At 41.0% G+C, this 23,131-nt stretch overlaps 1 protein-coding gene across 3 annotated transcripts in view; it reads left to right on the top strand.

The window, feature by feature from the left end:
* The first annotated feature begins 35 nt into the window (after positions 1 to 35).
* The window catches only part of LOC135542429 (nck-associated protein 1-like), a 61,629-nt gene continuing 38,533 nt past the window's right edge, over positions 36 to 23,131 (top strand). The window contains exons 1-9 of one of the 3 annotated variants that reach the window (XM_064969363.1): positions 36 to 377; positions 6,139 to 6,156; positions 14,345 to 14,455; positions 19,477 to 19,569; positions 19,975 to 20,031; positions 20,161 to 20,303; positions 20,391 to 20,481; positions 20,696 to 20,833; positions 21,145 to 21,193. In XM_064969363.1, coding sequence (XP_064825435.1) covers positions 270 to 377; positions 6,139 to 6,156; positions 14,345 to 14,455; positions 19,477 to 19,569; positions 19,975 to 20,031; positions 20,161 to 20,303; positions 20,391 to 20,481; positions 20,696 to 20,833; positions 21,145 to 21,193 — 808 coding nt within the window. In that variant the 5' untranslated portion in view covers positions 36 to 269. The remainder of the gene's footprint in view (positions 378 to 6,138; positions 6,157 to 14,344; positions 14,456 to 19,476; positions 19,570 to 19,974; positions 20,032 to 20,160; positions 20,304 to 20,390; positions 20,482 to 20,695; positions 20,834 to 21,144; positions 21,194 to 23,131) is intronic. The other 2 variants (XM_064969361.1, XM_064969362.1) reach the window with 2 other exon arrangements.

Raw genomic sequence — 23,131 nt, 5'->3', positions numbered from 1 at the left:
AATGTGAAATATGAACGGGATTGTGTCACGTGAACAGAGTCGTGTTGCAGGGAGCAGCCTCGTTCTGAGCGGGGGCAACACCTAGGTAGCGAGAAAGGAAAAACAGGGAGACCGTGGGGTGGGTTTGTTAGCCTTGATGTTTTCCTTAAATGGACGAATTGTAACACTATAACACGATTTTTATCATAGCAAGTATTTATTCTATACCAACATTGTACTGCGAAGATACAGGACACATTTTGGTTTGAGGAACACCTTGAACAAGTAAAATGTCACGGGGGGCATTGCAGCCGAGCCAGCAAAAGCTGGCAGAGAAATTTACCATCCTTAACGACAGGGGAATCGGGATGCTCACCCGGATCTATAACATCAAAAAGGTAACTAAGATATGTCTGTTACATTCTTCTTAAGTTCATAAATGTGTATATATATGCATCCATTCTTAGGTAATTAAATAGAAATCTGTGTTTGGTTCTAATAATATAACGTTACATGACTGGTGCAAAGCATCGGGAATGGTCAGGAATCATTGTGAAGGCCTTAATGCTAGCTAGCCTGCTTGTAATGGTTGAACAGACTGCTCGCTAATCGCCCTCCTCTTGTAGTAGTTAGCTAGTTAGGCAGAAAGCTTGGGTGGGTGCATAGCCAGAAACGGCATAATGTACGGTCTACTATATAGCATTATAGATAATAGGTCTGATTTCAAGAATCCACACAACTTTAGCTAGCTAACTATGGTCAGCCCCCAAACCCTTCAATTGATAGTTTGTTGTTGAGTGTGATAAGTGAACGTGTTGATGACAGCAATTTAGGTAGCATGCTAGTAGTGATGGGGGGGGGGATTTTAGTCGATATCGTTTTTACTATCGCAATATGTTTAGAGCACTTATTTCCATGATTGATCAAAACGAGTTTTCTCATGGCTCGCTCTTGTCCATCTGCAGCAGAGACATGGTGAGCAATATGTTTAGAACATCAAATCACATTGAAATCACAGTATCAAATCACAATACTGGGTGTGCAGCAAAGTAAAATACTGCAATGATAGACGACGGTATAAAACCCTCCATTTGGAGCGCTACTGGGTGTGCATGATTTTGATCTAATCTTTATCAAGGTCTTGTTGAGCAGCTGACTTTGTGTGTGTTGTGTTAGCGCAGGGCTTGAGCAAAAGCCTGTACAACCAGTAGTAGCTCTCCTGGATTGTTGGCCAGCAGGCAACATTACAATTACAACCAAATACTATTTATTAATTAATTCCCTCATTCAATGATTCATGTACCAAGTGGCTAAGGTGGGCAAATTCTAAGCAAAGTAGCTAACGATTTGTTGTGTGCATTTTTAAAGAGGACCCTCCCAGTAAAATGTTTTTTTTTTCTCCCCCTTTCGAAATGTCCAAGAGAATCCGACATCCTCGTAGGAGCAAGAGGACCTTGTCTCGCAGTGTCAGACGCCTGACTATCACTCCCATTGTTTCCTATTGGTGGCTAAAGTTAGCTGAACCTTATAGTAGCTGTTTAGAGAACGGCAGGTAGCCTAGTGGTCGGAGCGTTGGTTTATAACCGAAAGGTTGCAAGATCGAATCCCCAAGCTGACAAGGTACAAATCTGTCTTCTGCCCCTGAACAGGCAGTTAACCCACTGTTCCTAGGCTGTCATTGAAAATAAGAATTTGTTCTTAACTGACTTGCCTAGTTAAATAAAGGTAAAATAAAACATAAGGGATGGTGTTGTGCTGAAAATCTCCCCTGACAGAATCCCCCCCCTTCTCGTTCTTCATTGCTGCTACTTGCTTGCTCTTTGAGATTTCTGCTCTTCACTCCGTTGTCAGTTACGCCTACATTTCTCAAATCTTAGTAGCAGAAAGCATTTTTGTCTGCAGTTTTTGGTTTGGCTATTTGTTTCAATATGGTGCCCTGGGCGAACCCCCCCCATTCAGCGCCCGCACCAGGGGGCGCCACATGCCGTGCCCGGCAAGATGAATACATGATGAATGAATGCAAGATGAATACATCTCTTTGCCAAAATGCCCATGTCTTATTCAACTAGTATTTTTAAAAGTGTAAGGTTAATAATTCAGCCATGGTTCTGAAATGTTTATTGCTTATTTCGTTTGCCTATCCTGATGTGAAGTTTGTTCTATAGAAAGTATTTGACTTTGTGTGCCACAAAATATTTGACTCTAGTCACAAAATGAAGTAAATTCGAAGGGGGGAAAATTTAGGCAGGGGGAGATTTTTGGCACAACACCGGGACGATACCAGTATGACTATTTTTTTGACGTTGTCAGAAGTACATTGTATAGAGGAGAATCTCAAGTTTTTCCAAGTGTCAGAATTATTTCTTAGCACCCAATTTTGAGTGCTTGGAAGGTGGTTTTACAACCAGCATTGGTTTCATCAACTGTGCATCATATCAATTTTGTGGCTGTAGGCCTTTTGCGGTTATACACTTGTGCAGGTGGAAAGTGGTTTTATAAAAAATAAAAAATGGGGGGATCACACATGACAATTATATTAATACATGCTAATAGTTAACTAGCGAGATAACCAGCCAAACTACACTATGTTTTGAATTGAATCGAGCAAGTTTGTTGTATTATTTTACCTGCTGCTGCAATGTCTCTCTCTCCTCTGGCAACGGCCCACTGGCACACACCTGGACTTTTCCAGGATTTTCTTTGCTGACCAAACATTTGCTGTAACTGGGCAAGTAACTCACTAACTAGCAATGAATATCAACACGTGTGGCTTGGCACATTTTGATATAAAAAAGAAATGCATCTCTTGACTGCAGGATTGAAAGACTGCTAGTGCCTGTCAATGCAGGCCTACAATAATTGTACACTGATGCGCTCTGCAGAGATTGGGAGGACAGTGCGCAACACGGCACATCCGGAGAACATTTTGATCCGGTGCTGATCGGTGTAGCCTAATTGTTTGACATAGATATTAATGTTATTTTTAAACCATTTTCTACTTGCCCGTATGGACAATCTATAATCTGCTTTTTAATTTATTTTTATTTTTTTACTTGCGAAGCGGACAAGCGTTAATGTCAAGCTCAATGATTCTTGAGGATATAACAAAACAAAAACTAATGGGTTTAGTTCAACTCAACTGTTGTACCCTATCAGAACCCAAAATATAAGCTTGTTTTACTCCACTATTTGTAAACAATGTAATTGTAAAGAAACACTGTAGGCCTATAGCCTCAACATGGTTAAAACTATCATTTTGATATCATGAATGATAAAGCTATGTCTATGAATTTGAGTGGTTACATACTGTATCTCATAGCACAAAACGTATAAGATCTCCTAAACCTGTGTTAAACAACAGACCTTATTTTCGGCATTTCCCCATTAAAAAAAACATTAATTTCCCCATAAGCTTTGGCCAAAGAGCCATGGCGGAGTAGTGCCTACAAAAATATGCCATTACTATTGCTCTCTATTGAACGTCAGGAAATGCTATGGATTGTATCTGTAAAATCAAAACCAAAGTAACATATCAAATAATAATTTGGCAGTCACTCAAGTAATCGAATACTAACGTTTATCCGGATATCCAAATGGACGTGTCCATCCCTACGCAAACTATACTGTTGGCTCTGTTTTCCTTTCACATTGTCGTTTCCATCACAGTTCTAGCAACTATGGTGGATGTGTAACCAGGCAAGCCCAATACAGGCCTACTGTTCACCTTGGCTTGGTTTGGCTGTAGGGCTATAGTGTGAATGAGGCAAAGTGAGCTGTTGGCCCAGCCAGTTTCTGTCTTTCTGAATCATAACGACAGGACTGTATCGGAGCCCAGTGTCTGTCATGTGATGCTTATATTCTGTTCACTTTCCTGTCTGCAAGTGTAGGCCATAATCCAATTTACTGAGTCAGGCAAATTGTCTTCACACAATCATGCACGAGTTTTGCTAGGATACTACAGTTGAAGTCGGAAGTTTACATGCACCTTAGCCAAATAGATCACAAATCCTGATATTTAATCCTAGTAAAAATGCTCTGTCTTAGGTCAGTTAGGACCTAAGACTTTATTTTTAAGAATGTGAAATGTCAGAATAACAGTAGAGAATTCTATATTTCAGTATTTATTTATTTCATCACATTCCTACTGGGTCAGAAGTTTACATACACTCAATTAGAATTTGGTAGCATTGCTTAACTCAGGTCAAACGTTTCGTGTAGCCTTCCACAAGCTTCCCACGATAAGTTGGGTGAATTTTGTAACTGAGTCAGGTTTGTAGGCCTCCTTGAACACACACACTTTTTCAGTTCTGCCCACAAGCTTTCTATAGGATTGAGGTCAGGGCTTTGTGATGGCCACTCCAATACCTTGACTTTGTTGTACTTAAGCCATTTTGCCACAATTTTGGAAGTATACTTGGGGTCATTGTCCATTTGGAAGACTCATTTGCGACCAAGCTTTAACTTCTTGATTGATGTCTTGAGATGTTGCTTCAATATATCCACCTAATTTTCCTGCGTCATGATGCCATCTATTTTGTGAAGTGCACCAGTCCCTCCTGCAGCAAAGCACCCCCACAACATGACATTGCTACCCCCGTGCTTCACGGTTGGGATGGTGCTCTTCGGCTTGCAAGCCTCCCCCTTTTTCCTCCCAACATAACAATGGTCATTGTGGCCAAACAGTTATATTTTTGTTTCATCAGACCAGAGGACATTTCTCCAAAAAGTACCATCTTTGTCCCCATGTGCAGTTGCAAACCGTAGTCTCTTTTTTATGGTGGTTTTGGAGCGTTGGCTTCTTCCTTGCTGTCGATATAGGACTCGATTTACTGTGGATATAGATACTTTTGTACCTGTTTCCTCCAGCATCTTCACAAGGTCCTTTGCTGTTGTTCTGGGATTGATTTTTACTTTTCGCATCAAAGTATGTTCATCTCTAGGAGACAGAACGCATCTCCTTCCTGAGCGGTATGACAGCTGCGTGGTCCCATGGTGTTTATACTTGCATACTATTGTTTGTACAGATGAACGTGTTACCTTCAGGAGTTTTTCTGTGGTCTTGGCGGATTTCTTTAGATTTTCCCATGATGTCAAGCAAAGAGGCACTGAATGTGAAGGTAGGCCTTGAAATAAATCCAGATACACATCCAATTGACTCAAATTATGTCAATTAGCCTATCAGAGGCTTCTAAAGCCATGACATAATTTTTCTGCAATTATCCAAGCTGTTTAAAGGCACAGTCAACTTAGTGTATGTAAAGTTCTGACCCACTGACATTGTGATACATTGAATTATATGTGAAATAATCTCTGTTAACAACTGTTGGAAAAATTGCTTGTGTCATGCACAAAGTAGATGTCCTAACCGACTTGCCAAAACTATAGTTTGTTAACAAGAAATTTGTGGAGTGGTTGAAACACTTAGGTTGGAGTCATTAAAACTAGTTTATGTAAACTTCCAACTTCAACTGTAGATGTGTGTGGTCACAAGAATTCTATTATAAAGGCTGTCATGGATAACTGCAATATTAGTGCATAGTTTTTCTCTCAAGACTTGAGTGTCATTTGCAGTAAAGTCTAAGCAACAAATAACATTGGATTGCTTTCTTCACATTTTTCAGCTGAGAGTTAGGTTCACATTAACCACTTTATTTTACACAGAGATTGATCATGTAGATCATATTCTTTGTTGTTTAATTAGTTAACCTGAATTTCCCCCTAGCAGGGAAAGTGTTGCCTCTTTTGTCCTTCATGAGTTTGCATCCCTGATGTATGCTTCTCTTGCATGCTGTTCTTTCTGCTTATCCACCCTACAACCCTCTAATCTTCCGTGTCCTCAGGAAGCCTATAGGCTAGACGGAGAGAAGCTTACAGAGCACCCCACTCCTGGAGGTCAAGGTTCTTATAATAGGGACAACGTAGACTACACCATAATTAATACCATCAGTATTGAATGAATGACAGTTTGGGACACTCACATAGGCCTAGATAAGAAGGTCCCCCTATGTGGCATAACACAGGCCTAAGTCCTTGGACTGTATAACTAACATATTAGAATTAGATGGAATGTTGTTTGCAATTAGATATGCATGTTAGTTACTGAAGAGCCTGTGTTGATGTATACCTTTCTCTCTTTCTGTTACAATGCTCCTCCTCCAGCAAGGACAAGTTTGGAAGGTTTGCACAGCTTTTCGCCTTTCCCTAAATCTCAACCTTCCTTTCCTATCGCCTTCTACCTAGTCTCATGTTTCATGACCCCTCTCTGTTAACCACAGTGTCTTAGGGCATAGTGTTGGTACAGCTGCTATAAGAGGTCTGTGTTGCCAAATTGGAGCGCTTTTGTTTCCCCGTCTCATTGAGCAATTGCCAGAAAAATGGTCTTTAAAAGCAGAATTATAATAGACAGGCTTTTGATTGACAGCTACTGTGTTGCTGTGTGTTTTGAGAAACATGGTGTTTCGTGTTGTACTTTTCTCTCCCATTCTTAAATCCTTGCCCTTCAGTAGTTTTGTGTTGCAAACCACCGAGCCTATATGTGTAGTATAGTCTAGATACTTGCATGCCATTCCTGTTGTAGCTTTTTAACCTATTTTTTGAAGAAAAAAACCCCCCACATAATGTCACTCTTTTAGACTTACAGGCTCTGTTTCGTCTCAGATCTTCGTATCGCCCCTCTTTCTCAAGTGAAGACTGCCGTTATGTAGCTAGCAACATCATCCATAATAACTGCTACTGTAGGCTAGGGTCGTCACAATACCAGTGTCACGATGCTGCTATGCAAAATGTTGTATTGGAAACTCAAAGCAGATTCAATTCTTTGATCCTTTAAGCACTTGCTGTGCTATATCTTGGAAAATAAACAAATGCGACACTGGCTGACTGCATAAGGCTGTTTGTTTCCAACATTAGGACTTTCTTCAAAAATGTAAAGCATGAAATGCACAGAGAAGTCCCTATCGGCAGTTAGATTATCACAGTTGGTGGCCCTCCCTTCTCTTGCTAGAACAAAAGCAGTTCCTGTTGCCTGCCGACCCGGTAGCAACGAACCTAGAATCGCAATACTTGTCAGTGGCCAACAACTTGACTTTGAGCCATTTTGAGAGCATTAACCCCCACGTGGGGGAGTCTACAGCAAAAAACGACAAGTAAGGGACTTTTCTTCGTACATCCACGGATGAGCCAGTCACACTTCAAATGCAATGTAGGCTATGGGATGGTAGCTAGCTAAGTGTAGAGTTGCAATGCACACAACACTACATACTTCCAAGCTAGCTAACCACTGTAGGTAGTATTGACACTATAATTAATCACAATGGTTGATTGTGTCCTTGGCTGGCTGGCTAGCTAGCTATGTTGTGCTAGCTAGTGAATATGCTATTGTTAGCTAGCTAGCTAAACATTTGGCTATGGTCTGACACTGGCCGTATGGGATTATGGAGAGTGAATTAAATTGTTTCTTTGCCATCTTGCTAGGTAATCATCTAGCTGTGGCCATCTGGTTAGTATCAACAAGGGCTTTCTACAAAATAGCAACATTAGTGCAGATCACTTGGAATCTAGACTATAAGCAATACGAACGGATATGTATTGCCAAACAACGCTACTGCCACCTTCTGGCTTGGAGTATTATAACAAAGCTGAGTTCCAAAGTCTGAGGTGTGAACACAATAGAGATTGACTGCTGACACTGTTCAGAGGTGCTAAGTAATGTTGGCAGGCAAGCATTTAACAATCTTACCGGTGTGTTTGCTCTGTGTCTGCATCATGTTTTGTTTCTTTGCCATGATAAGTAAGGTTGTGTAAGTTACAATTAGGGTCATGTTCTTTAGGCATCAAACGGAAGAAAACCGTCAAAAACAAGGAGGGACTTCCTGGAGGCAAATTTTCGCTTTCCGTGGGCAAAACACTTAATATTTTACATTTTCTCTTGCGTGCCCTAATGAGCTTGACCCTGATGTTTTGACTGCCCACCGTTTTCATATACAAGCCTACTTCCTCCAACGATTTGTGGTATAGTATTACAGTTGGTGTCCACACACACACACCATAAGGTTTCGTAACTATCATTATTAACCTATGTGATGACAACTTATGCATGCACAGCATCCTGTTCACCTTATGACACGTGTACCCAAAATGCATGCCGCTTTACCACCATGTTAAAGGGGAAGTTGACCTAAAATCCAAAATGTCCCAAGTGATTCCATACATTGAAACTAGTTAGGTGGAGTTTTCCTTCTCCCCCTCTCTCTCTTTGCAGTCTAGAACTGGAAAGCTGCTAAAACAGGTCACGTGATGTCTTTGTGCAATGCTCGCTCTGCTGTCAGTCACACATTTTTTGTTTTATTGAAAGCATATGGCTGAATTAGCAAAAAAGTTACTCTCAAACTAACAATGTTACAGCCTAAATTTAAAATGGATCAAATTGCACATTTAAAAAATAAATAATTGGCCTACACACAATATCACAATGTTACAGTAGAATTATGTTTTTCGAAACGTTTACAAATTATTTAAAAATGAAATGCTAAAATGTCTTGTAAGTTTTCAACCCCTTTTAAGGCAAGCCTAAATAAGTTCAGGAGTAAAGATTTGCATAACAAGTTTCATGGACTCATGGCAATAATAGTGTTTAACTAACCTTATCTATATACCCCACATGCAATTATCTGTAAGGTCCCTCGGTCGAGCAGTGAATTTCAAACGCAGATTCAACTACAAAGACCAAGGAGGTTTTCTGATACTGCACAAAAAAGGGCATGGGTAAAATAAAAAGCAGACATTGAATATCCCATTGAGCATGGTAAAGTTATGAATTACACTCTGAATGGTGTAGCAATACACCCAGTCACTGAAGATACAGGCGTCCTTCCTTCCTTCCTTCCTTCCTTCCTCAGTTGCCGCATAGGAAGGAATTCACTTTTTTGTCCTGATTATATAAAGTGTTATGTTTGGGGCAAATCCAATACAACACATTACTGAGTACCACTCCCCATATTTTCAAGCATAGTGGTGGCTGTGTCATGTTATGGGTATGCTTGTAATCTTTAAGGACTGGGGAGTTTTTCAGGATAATAAATAAACAGAATGGAGCTAAACACAGGCGGAATCGTGGAGGAAAACCTGGTTCACCTTACAGCAGACAATAACCCTACGACACAAGGTCAAATCTACACTGGAGTTCCTTACCAAGAAGACTGTAACAGTGGCAGAGTTATAGTTTTGATGTACACCTACTTGAAGATTTATGGAAAGACCTGAAAATTGTTATCTAGCAGTGATCAACAACCAATTTGACAGAGCTTGAAGAATTTTGAAAAAATAATGGGCAAATGTTACACAATGCAGGTGTGGAATGCTCTTTGAGACTTACACAGACTTACAGCTGTAATCGCTATCAAAGGTACTTCTACAAAGTATTGACTTGGGTGTAAATGAGATTTCATGTGAGTTCTCAACAGTCAAATGACCATCCCTAGTCTCATTCAGCATAGCTTTGAAGTGGGTCCTCTGCGGTGAGTCACTGGGTCCAGGAGTCCGGATTCCCCTCCCATCCTGTGTGTTAAATACCGTCCGAGCCAAATATCCACTGCCTTAGGGGTCTACCCTGGTTTTCAAGAAGTGAAAGACTCCCAGGTATGTGCTGCTCCCAGACTGTGATTTGTTTGTCAGGTTAGGTACTGTGACTGCAAAAATAAAGAATATCCATGCAAATGGACCACAAACACTGAAATACAAAACATTCAAACATTGTTTAGTTACATATACAAATATTAACTAGTATACTACATAATGTTCGCAACCTATTGTATGTGCATCATGAAAGTCTTTGTGTCTACTTCATTCTGGAGAGACATGAGAAAGGACCTGGTTAGAAGATGTCTCTCCTCTAGTAATGTTGGCTGGAAAATTAAAGTAGGCTTGGGCAGGTGGGATTAAGGATTCTTGTAAATCACCGTTGGATGTTGTTACCACTCCAGCACCTGGTCAACCAGTTTCTCCCTGAACTGCAAAAGCTTTTTTGTTCATTTATTTAAGAAAAATGTTTGGCCACCCAATGCTTGCACTTTGTTTTAGGATCAAGTGTTTCTCACCTACACAATTAATGCAGAGGGCAGTTAGACATGTTTACATGGTACACACACAGACTTATTCTTAATGATAATTTTTGTTTCACAAAATACCGGTAGCTTCTGTTGTAACAGGAAATATGGTACTTCATATTACACTATGTGATGGACATGCATGATCTATTTTATAATAAAAATGCTTATATAAAGGGAATTAGGTCTATCAAGTTATTCAAGTAGCTTGTTCCCTGTCCACATTTTCATTATTATATTCCAAATTAGTATTATGTGTATTGAGAAAGGAGTAACTTCCGCCCAAACATAAGTCAAGTGATGCCATGTTTACTAACCTATAAAGCCTTTTTGTTATAGCCATTGTGCTACATGTAAATGATATTGTTAGGATACTCAGGGCCCCTAGTGTCAGGGGGAGGGAGTTTCTGAGAAACAATAGACCAGACTGGGAAATAATATACCCTAGGTGGTTCCTGCGGCCAGGTATTCCACACAAGGCTATACAGTTGCCTGAAATGTTGTCATGAAAATAATCGTGGCGAGCCAACACATTGGGAAAAGGTCTACTGGATATTTTCACACAACATCAACTCACATGGGTGCCAGAGGTGCTTGCTGTTGCTTAGTTGTTTGAAGACCGATCTATTGAGGCCAGAAGATGGAGTGAGATGGGGATATTGGCCTCAGTTATTTGTGGCACAATGGGACTTCATGATACATTTGCAATATTGGCTGTAGGAATGTTTACATAGTATTTACCGTTTTTATCGCTACTAGCCATCTTCTCCATCTGGCTATCTTTCAATGGAAAATAGTGAAACTTTGCCTTCTTCCCTAGATGTCTTTATATAAAGTGCATACCGTGTGGTGTCAAGCTCCAAATGAGTACATAAACCGTGCATTCGGAAATTATTCAGGCTCCTTGATGTTTTCCACATTTTGTTACGTTACAGCCTCATTCAAAGATGTATGAAATTATTATTTGCCTTTATCTATCAACTCACAATACCTCAATGACGAAGCAAAACTTGTTTTAAATGTTTGTAAATGTTTTAATAATTAAAAATGGAAATATCACATTTACGTAAGTATTATGACCCTTTACCCAGTACTTTGGCAGCGATTACAGCCTCAAGTCTTTGTTGGGTATGATGCTACAAGCTTGGCACACCTGTATTTGGGGAGTTTCTCCCATTCTTGTCTGCTGATCCTATCAAGCTCTGTCAGGATGGATGGGGAGCTTTGCTGCAAAGCTATTTTCAGGTCTCTCCAGAGATGTTCGATCGTGTTCAAGTCTGGGCTCTGGCTGGGGCACTCCTGTGTTGTCTTGGCTGGATGCTTAGGGTCAATGCCTTGTTGGAAGTCTGAGTGCTCCAGCTTTCATCAAGGATCTCTCTGAACTTTGCTCTGTTCATATTTCCCTCAACCTGACTAGTCTCCCAGTCCCTGCTGCTGAAAAACATCCCCACAGCATGATGCTGCCACCACCATGCGTCACCGTAGGGATGGTGCCAGGTTTCCTCCAGACATTATGCTTGGCATTCAGGCCAAATAGTTCAATCTTGGTTTTGTCAGACCAGAGCATCTTGTTTCTCATGGTCAGAGTCCTTTAGGGGCCATTTGGCAAACTCCAAGCAGGCTGTCATGCGCGTTTTACTGAGGAGTGGCTTACGTGTGGCCATTCTACCATAAAGAACTGATTGGTGGAGTGCTGCAGAAAAGGTTATCCTCAAAGGTTCTCCCATCTCCACAGAGGAACTCTCGAGCTCTATCTATCAGTGACCATCGTGTTCTTGGTCACCACCTCCTTGACCAAGGCCCTTCTCCCCCTGATTGCTCAGTGTGTTAAGGCAGCGAGCTCTAAGAAGAGTCTTGGTGTCTCCAATCAAGTTGTAGAAACATCTCAAGGATGATCAATGGAAACAGGATGCACCTTAGCTCAATTTCAAGTCTCAGTGCAAAGGGTCTGAATATTTATGTAAATAAGGTATTTCTGTTTTTTATTTAATACGTTTGCAAAAAAAATCCAAACCTGTTTTTGCTTTGTCATAATGGGGTATTGTATGTAGATTGTTGAAGAACAACATTAATTTAATTAATTTTAGAATATGGCTGTACCGCAAAATTAAAATTGGGAAAAGGGAAGGGGTCTGAATTCTTTCTGAATGCACTGTGCGTCAGTTTGCCCCACGAGCGCACATGCACAGTTTTTACCCATCTCCGCTGTTGCAATCGGCCACATAAAACATCGGATTATTTTATATAAATATTTAAAATGGAAAAGTATACATTTCCTGACTCAAAACTGATACTACTTTTGATCAAAGTAGCTCAGCCGAAAAGTGTCAGTTTCTTTGTTTTCATTGAACATGCCATAAAAATAAAGGCATTTTAATTCATTATAAACTCCGCAAAAAAAGAAACGTCCTCTCACTGTCAACTGTTTATTTTCAGCTAACTTAACATGTGTAAGTATTTATATGAACATAAAATTCAACAACAGACTAACTGGAATAATGTGTCCCTGAACAAAGGGGGGGTCAAAATCAAAAGTAACAGTCAGTATCTGGTGTGGCCACCAGCACCAGCTGCATCTCCTCCTTATGGACTGCACCAGATTTGCCAATTCTTGCTGTGAGATGTTACCCCACTCTTCCACCAAGGCACCTGCAAGTTCCCGGACATTTCTCGGGGGATGGCCCTAGCCCTCACCCTCCGATCCAACAGGTCCCAGACGTGCTCAATGGGATTGAGATCCGGTCGCTTCGCTGGCCATGGCAGAACACTGACATTCCTGTCCTGCAGGAAATCACACACAGAACGAGCAGTATGGCTGTTGGCATTGTCATGCTGGAGGGTCATGTCAGGATGAGCCTGCAGGAAGAGTACCACATGCGGGAGGATGATGTCTTCTCTGTAATGACCAGCGTTGAGATTGAGCTTGTTGTCATTGCAGGCAGTCTGATGATGCACCGCCCCAGACCATGACAGACCCTCCACCTCCAAATCGATCCCGCTCCATAGTACAGGCCTCTGTATAACGCTCATTCTTTCGTCGATAAACGCGAATCCGACCATCACCCCTGCGGCGTTCTTGCCGGTGATGTCTGGTGAGGACCTGCCTTACAACATGCCTACAAGCCCTCAGTCCAGCCTCTCTGTACGCAATAGGCTAAGTTTGAGCACTGATGGAGGGATTGTGCGTTCCTGATGGAACTTGGGTAGTTGTTGCATCCTGTACATGTCCCACAGGTGTGATGTTTGGATGTAGCGATCACGTGCAGGTGTTGTTCAACATGGTCTGCCACTGAGAAGATCAGCTGTCCATCCAGTCTCCCTGTAGTGCTTTCTTAGGTGTCTCACAGTACGGACATAGCAATTTATTGCCCTGGACACCTCTGCAGTCCTCATGCCTCCTTGCAGCATGCCTAAGGCACGTTCACGCAGATGAGCAGGGCGTCTTTCTTATGGTGTTTTTCAGAGTCAGTAGAAAGGCCTCTTTAGTGTCCTAAGTTTTCATAACTGTGACCTTAATTGCTTAATTGTCTGTAAGCTGTTAGTGTCTTAACGACCGTTCCACAGGTGCATATTCATTATTTGTTAATGGTTAATTGAACAATCATGCGAAACCATGTTTAAACCCTTTACAATGAAGATCTGTGAAGTTATTTGGATTTTTACAAATTCTTTTTGTAAGACCGGGTCCTGAAAAAGGGCCGTTTCTTTTTATGAATGTGATAACCTATTTAGCCGCATGCCTTCAATTTAACAGAATTTGTCTACAATTGGTCTTTAAATGACAACGGAGCAGACCCGAATCACGTGACCCGTTTTTGCAGCTTTCCTGTTCTAGACTGCAGGGAGAAAGTGGGTGAAGTCTTAACTCCACCTAACTAGTTTCAATGTATGGCATTTCTTGGGAAATGTTTTATTTTAGGTGTACTTCCCCTTTAAGAACAATCTCTTTTGTAGAGAACTGCCCAATGAAAAATATAATTTAGAACAAAACCTGCATTTAACCTATTGGTTCGAGATGGCATTTTTAAATTATGAGACTTAAACAGGAGACCTTGTGCAGAATGTTTTGTTCTCCTTTCTCTCTGCTCACTCCATTTTTCAGCAAAAATGAAACCATTTTCACTCTGCCTGTTCATCCTGTCAATCATGAACTTTAATTAACAACCTTCTTATTTGACTAACAATGCTGCTCAATGAGAATCAGCCAGTATTCAAAGATGACTGCTGTAGCATCTTTCTGTTCTCTTCCCTTTCCACTTTAGGCATGCGGCGACCCCAAAGCAAAGCCGTCATACCTGGTGGACAAAAACTTGGAGTCGGTGGTTAAGTTTATCGTACGAAAATTCCCTGCAATAGAGACGCGAAACAATAATGTAAGTTCTGTTTTAAGTTTATTCAAATGACCTTATGCAGTAGGATATTGCATTAATGTTATTGATTTTGTCTGTGAGCGTTCGAGAGGCAGTAACTGCCATGTAGTCAGTTGGTAGAGCATGGTGCTTGTAACACCAGGGTAGTGGGTTCGATTCCCACAGATGAACAGTATGAAAATGTATCCCCTCACTACTGTAAGTCACTCTGGATACGATAGTCTGCTTAATGAATCAATTGTAAATTAAATATGCTGAATGTACAAAACATTAAGAACACCTTCTTGATACACTCAGGAAACTGTTGACTGTGAAACCCAGTAGCGTTGCAGTTCTTGAGACAAACTGGTCTGCGTGGCACCTACTACCATACCCCGTTCACCCTCTGAATGGCACACATTACACAATCCATGTCTCAATTGTCGCGCGGCTTAAAAATGTATTTTTTAACCTGTCTCCTCACCTGGGCTCCCAAGTGGTGCAGCCGTCTAAGGCACTGCATCTCAGTGCTTGAGGCGTCACTACAGACACTCTGGTTTGATTCCAGGGTGTATCACAAGCTGCCGTGTTTGGTAGTGTCATAGGGCGGCGCACAATTGGCTCAGCGTCGTCCGGGTTTGGACGGTGTAGGCCGTCATTGTAATTAAGAATTTGTTCTTAACTGACTTGCCTCGTTATATAAATTTTAAAAATACATCTACACTGATTTGAAGTGGGTTTTAAGTGACATCAATAAGGGATCATATCTTTCACCAGGGTTCCCCAGGTCAGTCTGTCATGGAAAGAGCATGTGTTCATAATGTTTTGTATGCTCAGTGTATATAAAATTATTTTAGACATGGTGTCGCCGGAAATTGTCTGTCATCATTTAAAAATGGTAACTTCTAAATGTATGATCACATAGTCATACCGTATGTACATTATGTGTACTGTACATTTGTGTTGTCATATATGCCACTTTCTTACTATTTGCTTTTGCTGTGTTTGTGTGAAATGTGTAGCTAACTGTCTATTGGAATGACTGAGCTTAATTATGTTTAACTGTGTCATGATGTCCCTTATGTTTTTTTTCTTTGTTTGTTTTTTGTTCAATGTTTTGCATGCTTAACCTGTTATGGCGGCAATCCCCGTACAACTTTGTCAAAAACTTTGTTTAATGTTATGAAGTTGTATTTTTACATACTTGAAAATGCAAGTGTCTTACACCCTTCAAAAGATTAGAATCTTGGTAATCAAACTACGTTTTCCATTTTAAAATAGCTATTACAGAGAACAAATCCCATGCTTTTGTTTGAGAAGAGCAATCAACAACAAACATTTTCCGCCATAACAGTTTTTACACATTCACATCTGAAGGTAAAATTATGACTTACATTCTGATATCTTGCTCTTATTTCTCTTCTTGAGGGTCCCAGTGATCAAATGAAGTGCTGTTTTCTTTTATAAAATCAATTTTTATAGCCTAAATTGAAACATTTTGTAAACCGTTTGTGCCGTGAATTCCATCTCTATCAATTTTTACGGAGCATTCGACGTGATTACACTCCCGTAAACAATCGTTTATCTAGTCATGGTTGGTTTCAGTGCATTCCTTTGGATGTTTGCAACACAGCCAAATGGCAGTTTATTTTGCGGGGAGTATTGACCGAAGTGAGCTGATTTGAAGACAAGGATCAATGACTACCTTACGCACCAATAATTTTAGCGAAGCTTCATTGATTGACTATATTTCTGCCCAATGACCACTGATCTTCTTGAAATCTAGCTGGGTAGATAGCCAATGAGCTGAGGTAAACGCCAGTATGTAATGGTTTTGGGTTGGACCATAATTCCTTGTTTGTAACCGCATGCGTAGGGAACTCCATTCTCGCCTTGACGATCAGAGGAGTTGCTGTAAGGCTTTTTACGCGCAGCTGTATTTCGGAAAGTTGTAGTTTCAACGATTTCATTGAAGATATCATGGCGAATAAATCAGGTAAAGCAAAGTCGAAAGTAAAAGTGAAAGTGAGAGATTTTTTGTTTGAGGAATCTTGGAGTGTTATGATTCAAACGAACTGAGGAGCTGTTTCTGCAAGGACAGGATGTACTTCTGGAGGGGTAAGTGCTAATGCCGTTTTATGAAATATTAAAAAAAAATATATATATATATTTTTTTTAAATTGCAAAGAAATGTGTGGTTTGTTTGGGGGTGTGTGTGTGTATATGTATGTGTGTGTGTATGTGTGTATATATATGTATATATGTATATGTATATGTGTATGTGTATGTATGTATGTATGGCCGGAGTTGAATGGAACAGCACTTCACCTTTAGTGGCTGTTCCCTCTGCTCTATACAATACATATCTGTTTATTTTATGTGATGATAAAAGGCTCATACAATACATCTTTATTTAATGTTTTCTTTCACAGTGATAGCGACTCCGACTGGGAGCCCCCGGTGCCAAGCTGCCCGCTCTACCTGTGCCGCCAGTGGTGTTCATATGCCACAGTTCATTACTGCAGGCATGACTGTGCCTCAGGGCCAAAAGGGCACAGCATGGAGGCATCGTTGTGTTCTGTGTCGCGTGAAATGCACCACTTGTTCAGTTTGCCTCTGCTTTACATCAGAAAGAGACTGCTATGGGACATGGCCTTGGCAGCAAAATATTGTGACGAGGACTTTTTTTTTTACAAATATTTATTTTCTAAACATAAAAAGAAAAAATGTTTTGTGTGTGTTAGAATTGCTTTTTGATGTGTTGTATATAGTTAGTTGCACTGCTGTATATAGTTATAGGTCATTTCACCAATTCGGTCACTTGGGTACATTTCGGCAACTTGTGTGGGACACCTGGGTGACTTCATGCTAAATGTCATGTAGCTCACCCATTCCTGAAGTTATCAGTCTAAAACTTTGCACACCTACAGTTGCCCTCTTGTGTTATCCATCAAAATTATCTCCAGCATCCTATCTGACTGTGTGGCTATTCTAGTACATGTGAAAAATGATACTACAACAATAAAAAAAAGAAAAAGTATGCTCTTTCTCTTTTCTTCCACCATATCTACTGTGTTATATTCTCCTACATTCAATTAATATTCCCACAAACTTCAGAATGTTTCCATTCAAATGATACCAAGAATATGCATATCCTTGTCTCTGGGGCTGAGCTACAGGCAGTTAGATTTGGGTATGTCTTCAGGCGGAACATGAGAACAAAGGGATGCAGCCATAACAGGTTAATGTGGCTTTTTTCTGGATAGTCCTTTTTGGTAATTTTGTACTATTTGTAGTGCCATTTTGCTTAGCTTTGCTTAGTCTGCCTTTTGTAGTGGAAGAGTTAGTTTTCATCTAGCCTATTGCTTCTTATCCTGATAGACTATGCAAAGGAATCTAAGTTTGATTTTACCCACCCCATCTAGGTTAAGGGGGAAATCGGTTTAATTCTGCTTCAGCTCTTGAATTACTCGTATAGCCTAGTAATGCATCTTGACAACTAGGTTATCTGGTCATTAAACAATTCTATTTGAAAACACTCATTATTCTTACCAATTAGACAATACATTTATTGTACAAGCTAGGCCTATATGGCTGGGTTTACACAGTTAGCCCAGTTCTGATATTTTTGGCAAAGGATCTGATTGCTCAAAAGTGGAGAAAAAAATATTAGTTGAGCTGCCTGTGTAAACACTGCGTATTAGTGGGGAAAGTAGCACATGCAAACAACTTATTCTTGCTAATTTGTCTTGAAAAGTTGTAAAAGCCTTTACCCTCATGCTATTCAATTCTGAGGCAATGTTATGTCAGAACTGGTTGGCCCAGCTAAAAAAAAATCAAATATTGAAATGTATGGTTGAGATTTTGATTGGAGCATTATTCACGTGAAAATGTAACAACTAAGACTGTATTTCCATTTTCGCAGGAGAGAAACGTTTTTTGAGTTAATAATAGACAATATTTGTATTGTATTAGTCTTCCATGAATTGTAATATAGGGCATGGGTAATCTGGTTAACCTAACCGCCTGAAATGACTTACTAACTTCAGAACAAACGTCCTTATTGTTACATTAACATTTTACTGACATACAAGACAGTCCTATAATATATGTAAGAAAATACAATTAATAATTGTAGATAGCTACTGCTAGAGCTGATTTAGGTAAACATAGCTAGACTAATATTTAGTCTCAATTTGGCAATAAAGCATAGCTCATGGTAATTGTCATACATACCACAACTACAAACCATACTGGATAACGGCCTTCTGAGTGGCGCAGTGGTCGAAGGCAGTGCCGCTAGAGATTCTGGGTTCGAGTCCAGGCTCTGTCGCAGCTGGCTGTGACCGAGAGACCCATGGGGCGGCACACAATGGGCCCAGCGTCGTCTGGGTTAGGGGAGGGTTTGGCCGGCAGGGATGTCCTTGTCCCATCGCGCTCTAGCGACTCCTGTGGCGGGCCGGGCGCTGACACGGTCGCCAGGTGTACGGTGTTTCCTCCGACACATTGGTGCGGCTGGCTTCTGGGTTAAGTGGGCATTGTGTCAAGAAGCAGTGTGGCTTGGTTGTGTTTTGGACGCACGGCTCTCAACCTTTGCCTCTCCCGAGTCCGTACGGGAGTTGCAGCGATGAGACAAGACTGTAATTACCAATTGGATACCACGAAATTGGCTAATAATTAAAAAAGGATAAGGATAATTAAAAAAATTAAATACTGGATCATCACTCAGTACCTAAGGGTTCCCTACAAAGCATTTTTTTCATATAGTCATTACCTAATAACATCTGGAGACTGGTGTAGTGAAACGATCTAAACTTTAACACTGACAAATGGTTTACTCAAGAAGTTATAGATTATTGGCCAAATTCAAAAGTTAGATATGCAATGAAATATAGAACATAATAGTGCCGTAAAAAGTCAACCATCAAACCAGGAGAATGACATGGTGTGTGACTGCTGGTGAAAGAAGTGAACCTTAAGTTTGACATGACTACTTTGACATGCTCCTTGAGAGACCTAACAAATTGTTTATTCTACATTTACAGCAACAGCTTACACAGCTTCAAAAAGAAAAGTCTGAAATACTAAAGAATCTATCTCTATATTACTTCACATTTGTGGATGTCATGGAATTCAAGGTAAGGAGTTTTGTAAAAACTAGGTATATTCATGTAATAATAAGCATAATGTAATATACTTTTTATATATATTTTATTTTATTTTACCTTTTCTTAACTAGGCATGTCAGTTAAGAACAAGTTCTTATTTTCAATGGCGGCCTAGGAACAGTTAACTGCCTGTTCAGGGGCAGAACGACAGATTTTTACCTTGTCAGCTCGGTGATTCGATCTTGCAACCGGTTACAAATCCAACGCTCATAGATGTGTATATAGCTGTGTTAATTAGGATAGATCAATGCCTGAGTAGCCATTTCTTCATTACTCTGAATAGTGGTAAGAAAATACTGCACCTGTACAATCATATACGATTTAGCTATGTTGTACCTATACAATCCAGACATAAGTGTTTTGTATTTCTTCTAGGACAATGTTTCTGAATTGCTGAACACTATTGACGCTTGCCAGGTTTTCTTTGATGTTGTAAGTATTCATCTTTCCACAATTCCCTTTACTTGGTATACAAATAAATGTTTTTCAAATCTCCTCAGATTATACCTTTTCTATAATCCTAATCAAAGCTAACTGGAGTTTTTCTTTCTGTCTTTATAGACGGTTAACTTTGATCTCACCAAGAACTACCTTGACTTAGTTGTCACCTACACTACACTAATGATGCTACTGTCCCGTATTGAAGAGCGGAAAGCAATCATTGGACTCTACAACTACGCCCATGAAATGACACACGGGGCCAGGTACAGCTAGAGCTATGAGCAGGACTATCCTCTGAAATGTATTATGTGATGTCTTTTGACTGTTTTCCCCCTCTCCTCTGCAACCAGTGACAGGGAATACCCAAGGCTGGGCCAAATGATCGTGGACTATGAGAATCCTCTGAAAAAGATGATGGAAGAGTTTGTCCCTCATGGGAAGGTGAGACACTAGACATCTGTGAATATATTCCTCAGTAACACTAATATACAAATGAAAAATGGATAGCACTGTTTTACATACACGGCACAGATAGCACCATGTAAGAAATGTCCACAATTTTCTATTAACTACCAAGTAAATACCTATAGAAATGATTATGCACCCAGAAATACCTCCAATTTATCTTCTTCTCTTTCTGTTCTGATGGCGATAGTCTTTGTCAGACGCACTCATCTCGCTGCAGATGGTCTACCCCAGGAGGAACCTGTCCGCTGACCAGTGGAGGAACGCCCAGCTTCTGAGCCTGATTAGCGCCCCCAGTACCATGCTCAACCCGGCCCAGTCAGACACAGTCAGTGCCTACTGCCCAGTCACTTTCCTAAGCCCCTACTACTACTACTAAACTGCTACTAAACCCACCTTCACACCAATCAGTTAACACCTCTCACCCATCCAACACCTTATGTTGTTGACATGCCATGTGTTCTCCCATTTATTCTATTCATTTTGTAAATGTAGTAGCCAGCTCTGCCATTTGGAAAATTGTGTTAGATGTTACAAGCTGTTTTTAAAGTCCACATTATTAGCAGGCCAATATTATATTTTCAGTTACTTAACTTAATCTGTGAATACATCGTGACAAAATTCTGTTCTCTGTTCTAGATGCCCTGTGAATACCTCTCCTTAGACTGTATGGAGAAATGGATTGTGTGTAAGTTTACTGCTCAAGTTATTGAGTTAAGGTTTTTTTTTCTCCAAATTGGTCAGGGAGGATTCCTTTTGGCCTTATGCTTAGTGTCTGCCCTGAGATTGGATGGTTGGGGGTTCGATCCCTGGTCAAGTCATACCGAAACATGGGACTTCATGCCCCTGCTTGGCACTCCTCAATAAGGAGATTAGTGTACTGATTAGTGTACTGTCCAGGGGGTTTACTTGTACATCAATCTGCGTCCCGCTACATTAACAGGAGTTAGGCTCTTGCCCCTAAGGATTTACTTTTCCAAGGATTGCTTACTTAAAACTAGATCCCGGCTCCAAAATCTTGTTTTATAACAGTCACAAGAAATATTAAAATGCTTCAGGTGGGTCTCAGTGAAGTTTATTTGTCACGTGTGCCGAATACAACATTGAAATGCTTACTTACAGGCTCTAACCAATAGTGCAAAAACAAAGTGTGTGTGTGCGCGCGGGCGGGTGTGTGGGTGGGTGTAAGTAAAGAAATAACAGTAAAAAGACATTTGAAAATAAGAGTTGCAAGGTTATATACAGACACCGGTTAGTCAGGCTTATTGAGGTAGTATGTACATGTAGGTATGGTTAAAGTGACTATGCATATATATGCACTATTGGTTAGAGCCTGTAAGTAAGCATTTCACTGTAAGGTCTATCTATACCTGTTGTATTCAGCGCATGTGACAAATAAACTTAGATTTTGAACAGAGAGTAGCAGTAGTGTAAAAAAAGGGGTTGGCGGGTGGTGGGACACAATGCAATGCAGATAGCCCGGTTAGCCAATGTGCGGGAGCACTGGTTGGTCGGGCCAATTGAAGTAGTATGTACATGAATGTATAGTTAAAGTGACTATGCATATAAGATAAACAGAGAGTAGCAGCAGCGTAAAAGAGGGGTTTTGGGGAGGGGGCTCAAGGGTGCAAATAGTCCGGGTAACCATTTGGTTACCTGTTTAGGAGTCTTATGGCTTGGGGGTAAAAACTGTTGAGAAGCCTTTTTGTCCTAGACTTGGCACTCCGGTACCGCTTGCCATGCGGTAGTAGAGAGAACAGTCTATGACTGGGATGGCTGGGGTCTTTGACAATTTTTAGGGCCTTCCTCTGGCACCGCCTGGTGTAGAAGTCCTGGATGGCAGGCAGCTTTGCCCCAGTGATGTACTGGGCCATGCACACTACACTCTGAAGTGCCTTGCGGACAGAGGCCGAGCAATTGCCATACCAGGCAGTGATGCAACCGGTCAGGATGCTCTCGATGTTGCAGCTGTAGAACCTTTTGAAGATTTCAGGACCCATGCCAAATCTTTTTAGTTTCCTGAGGGGGAATAGGCTGTGTCGTGGCCTCTTCACGACTGTCTTGGTGTGTTTGGACCATTGTAGTTTGTTGTTGATGTGGACACCAAGGAACATGAAGCTCTCAACCTGCTCCACTACAGCCCCGTCGTTGAGAATGGTGGGTGTGCTCGGTGCTCCTTTTCCTGTAGTCCACAATCATCTCCTTAGTTTTGGCTACGTTGAGGGATATGCTGTTATTCTGGCACCACCCGGCCAGGTCTCTGACCTCCTCCCTATAGGCTGTCTCGTCGTTGTCGGTGATCAGGCCTATCACTGTGGCCTACCACTGTTGTGTCGTCTGCAAACTTAATGATGGTGTTGGAGTCGTGCCTGGCCATGCAGTCGTGGGTGAACAGGGAGTACAGGAGGGGACTGTGCACGCACCCCTGGGGTGCTCCAGTGTTGAGGATCAGTGTGGCAGATGTGTTGCTGCCTACCTTCACCACCTGGGGGTGGCCCGTCAGGAAGTCCAGGATCTAGTTGCAGAGGGAGGAGTTTGGTCCCAGGATCCTTAGCTTAGAGATGAGCTTTGAGGGTACTATGATTTTGAACGCTGAGCTGTAGTCAATCAATAACATTCTCACATA

The sequence above is a fragment of the Oncorhynchus masou genome, chromosome 6 (assembly GCF_036934945.1).
Source record: "Oncorhynchus masou masou isolate Uvic2021 chromosome 6, UVic_Omas_1.1, whole genome shotgun sequence".
Classification (NCBI taxonomy): Eukaryota; Metazoa; Chordata; class Actinopteri; order Salmoniformes; family Salmonidae; genus Oncorhynchus; species Oncorhynchus masou.
Note: the sequence above shows the minus strand (reverse complement) of the source record. Positions and strands in the feature narration are given on the sequence as shown.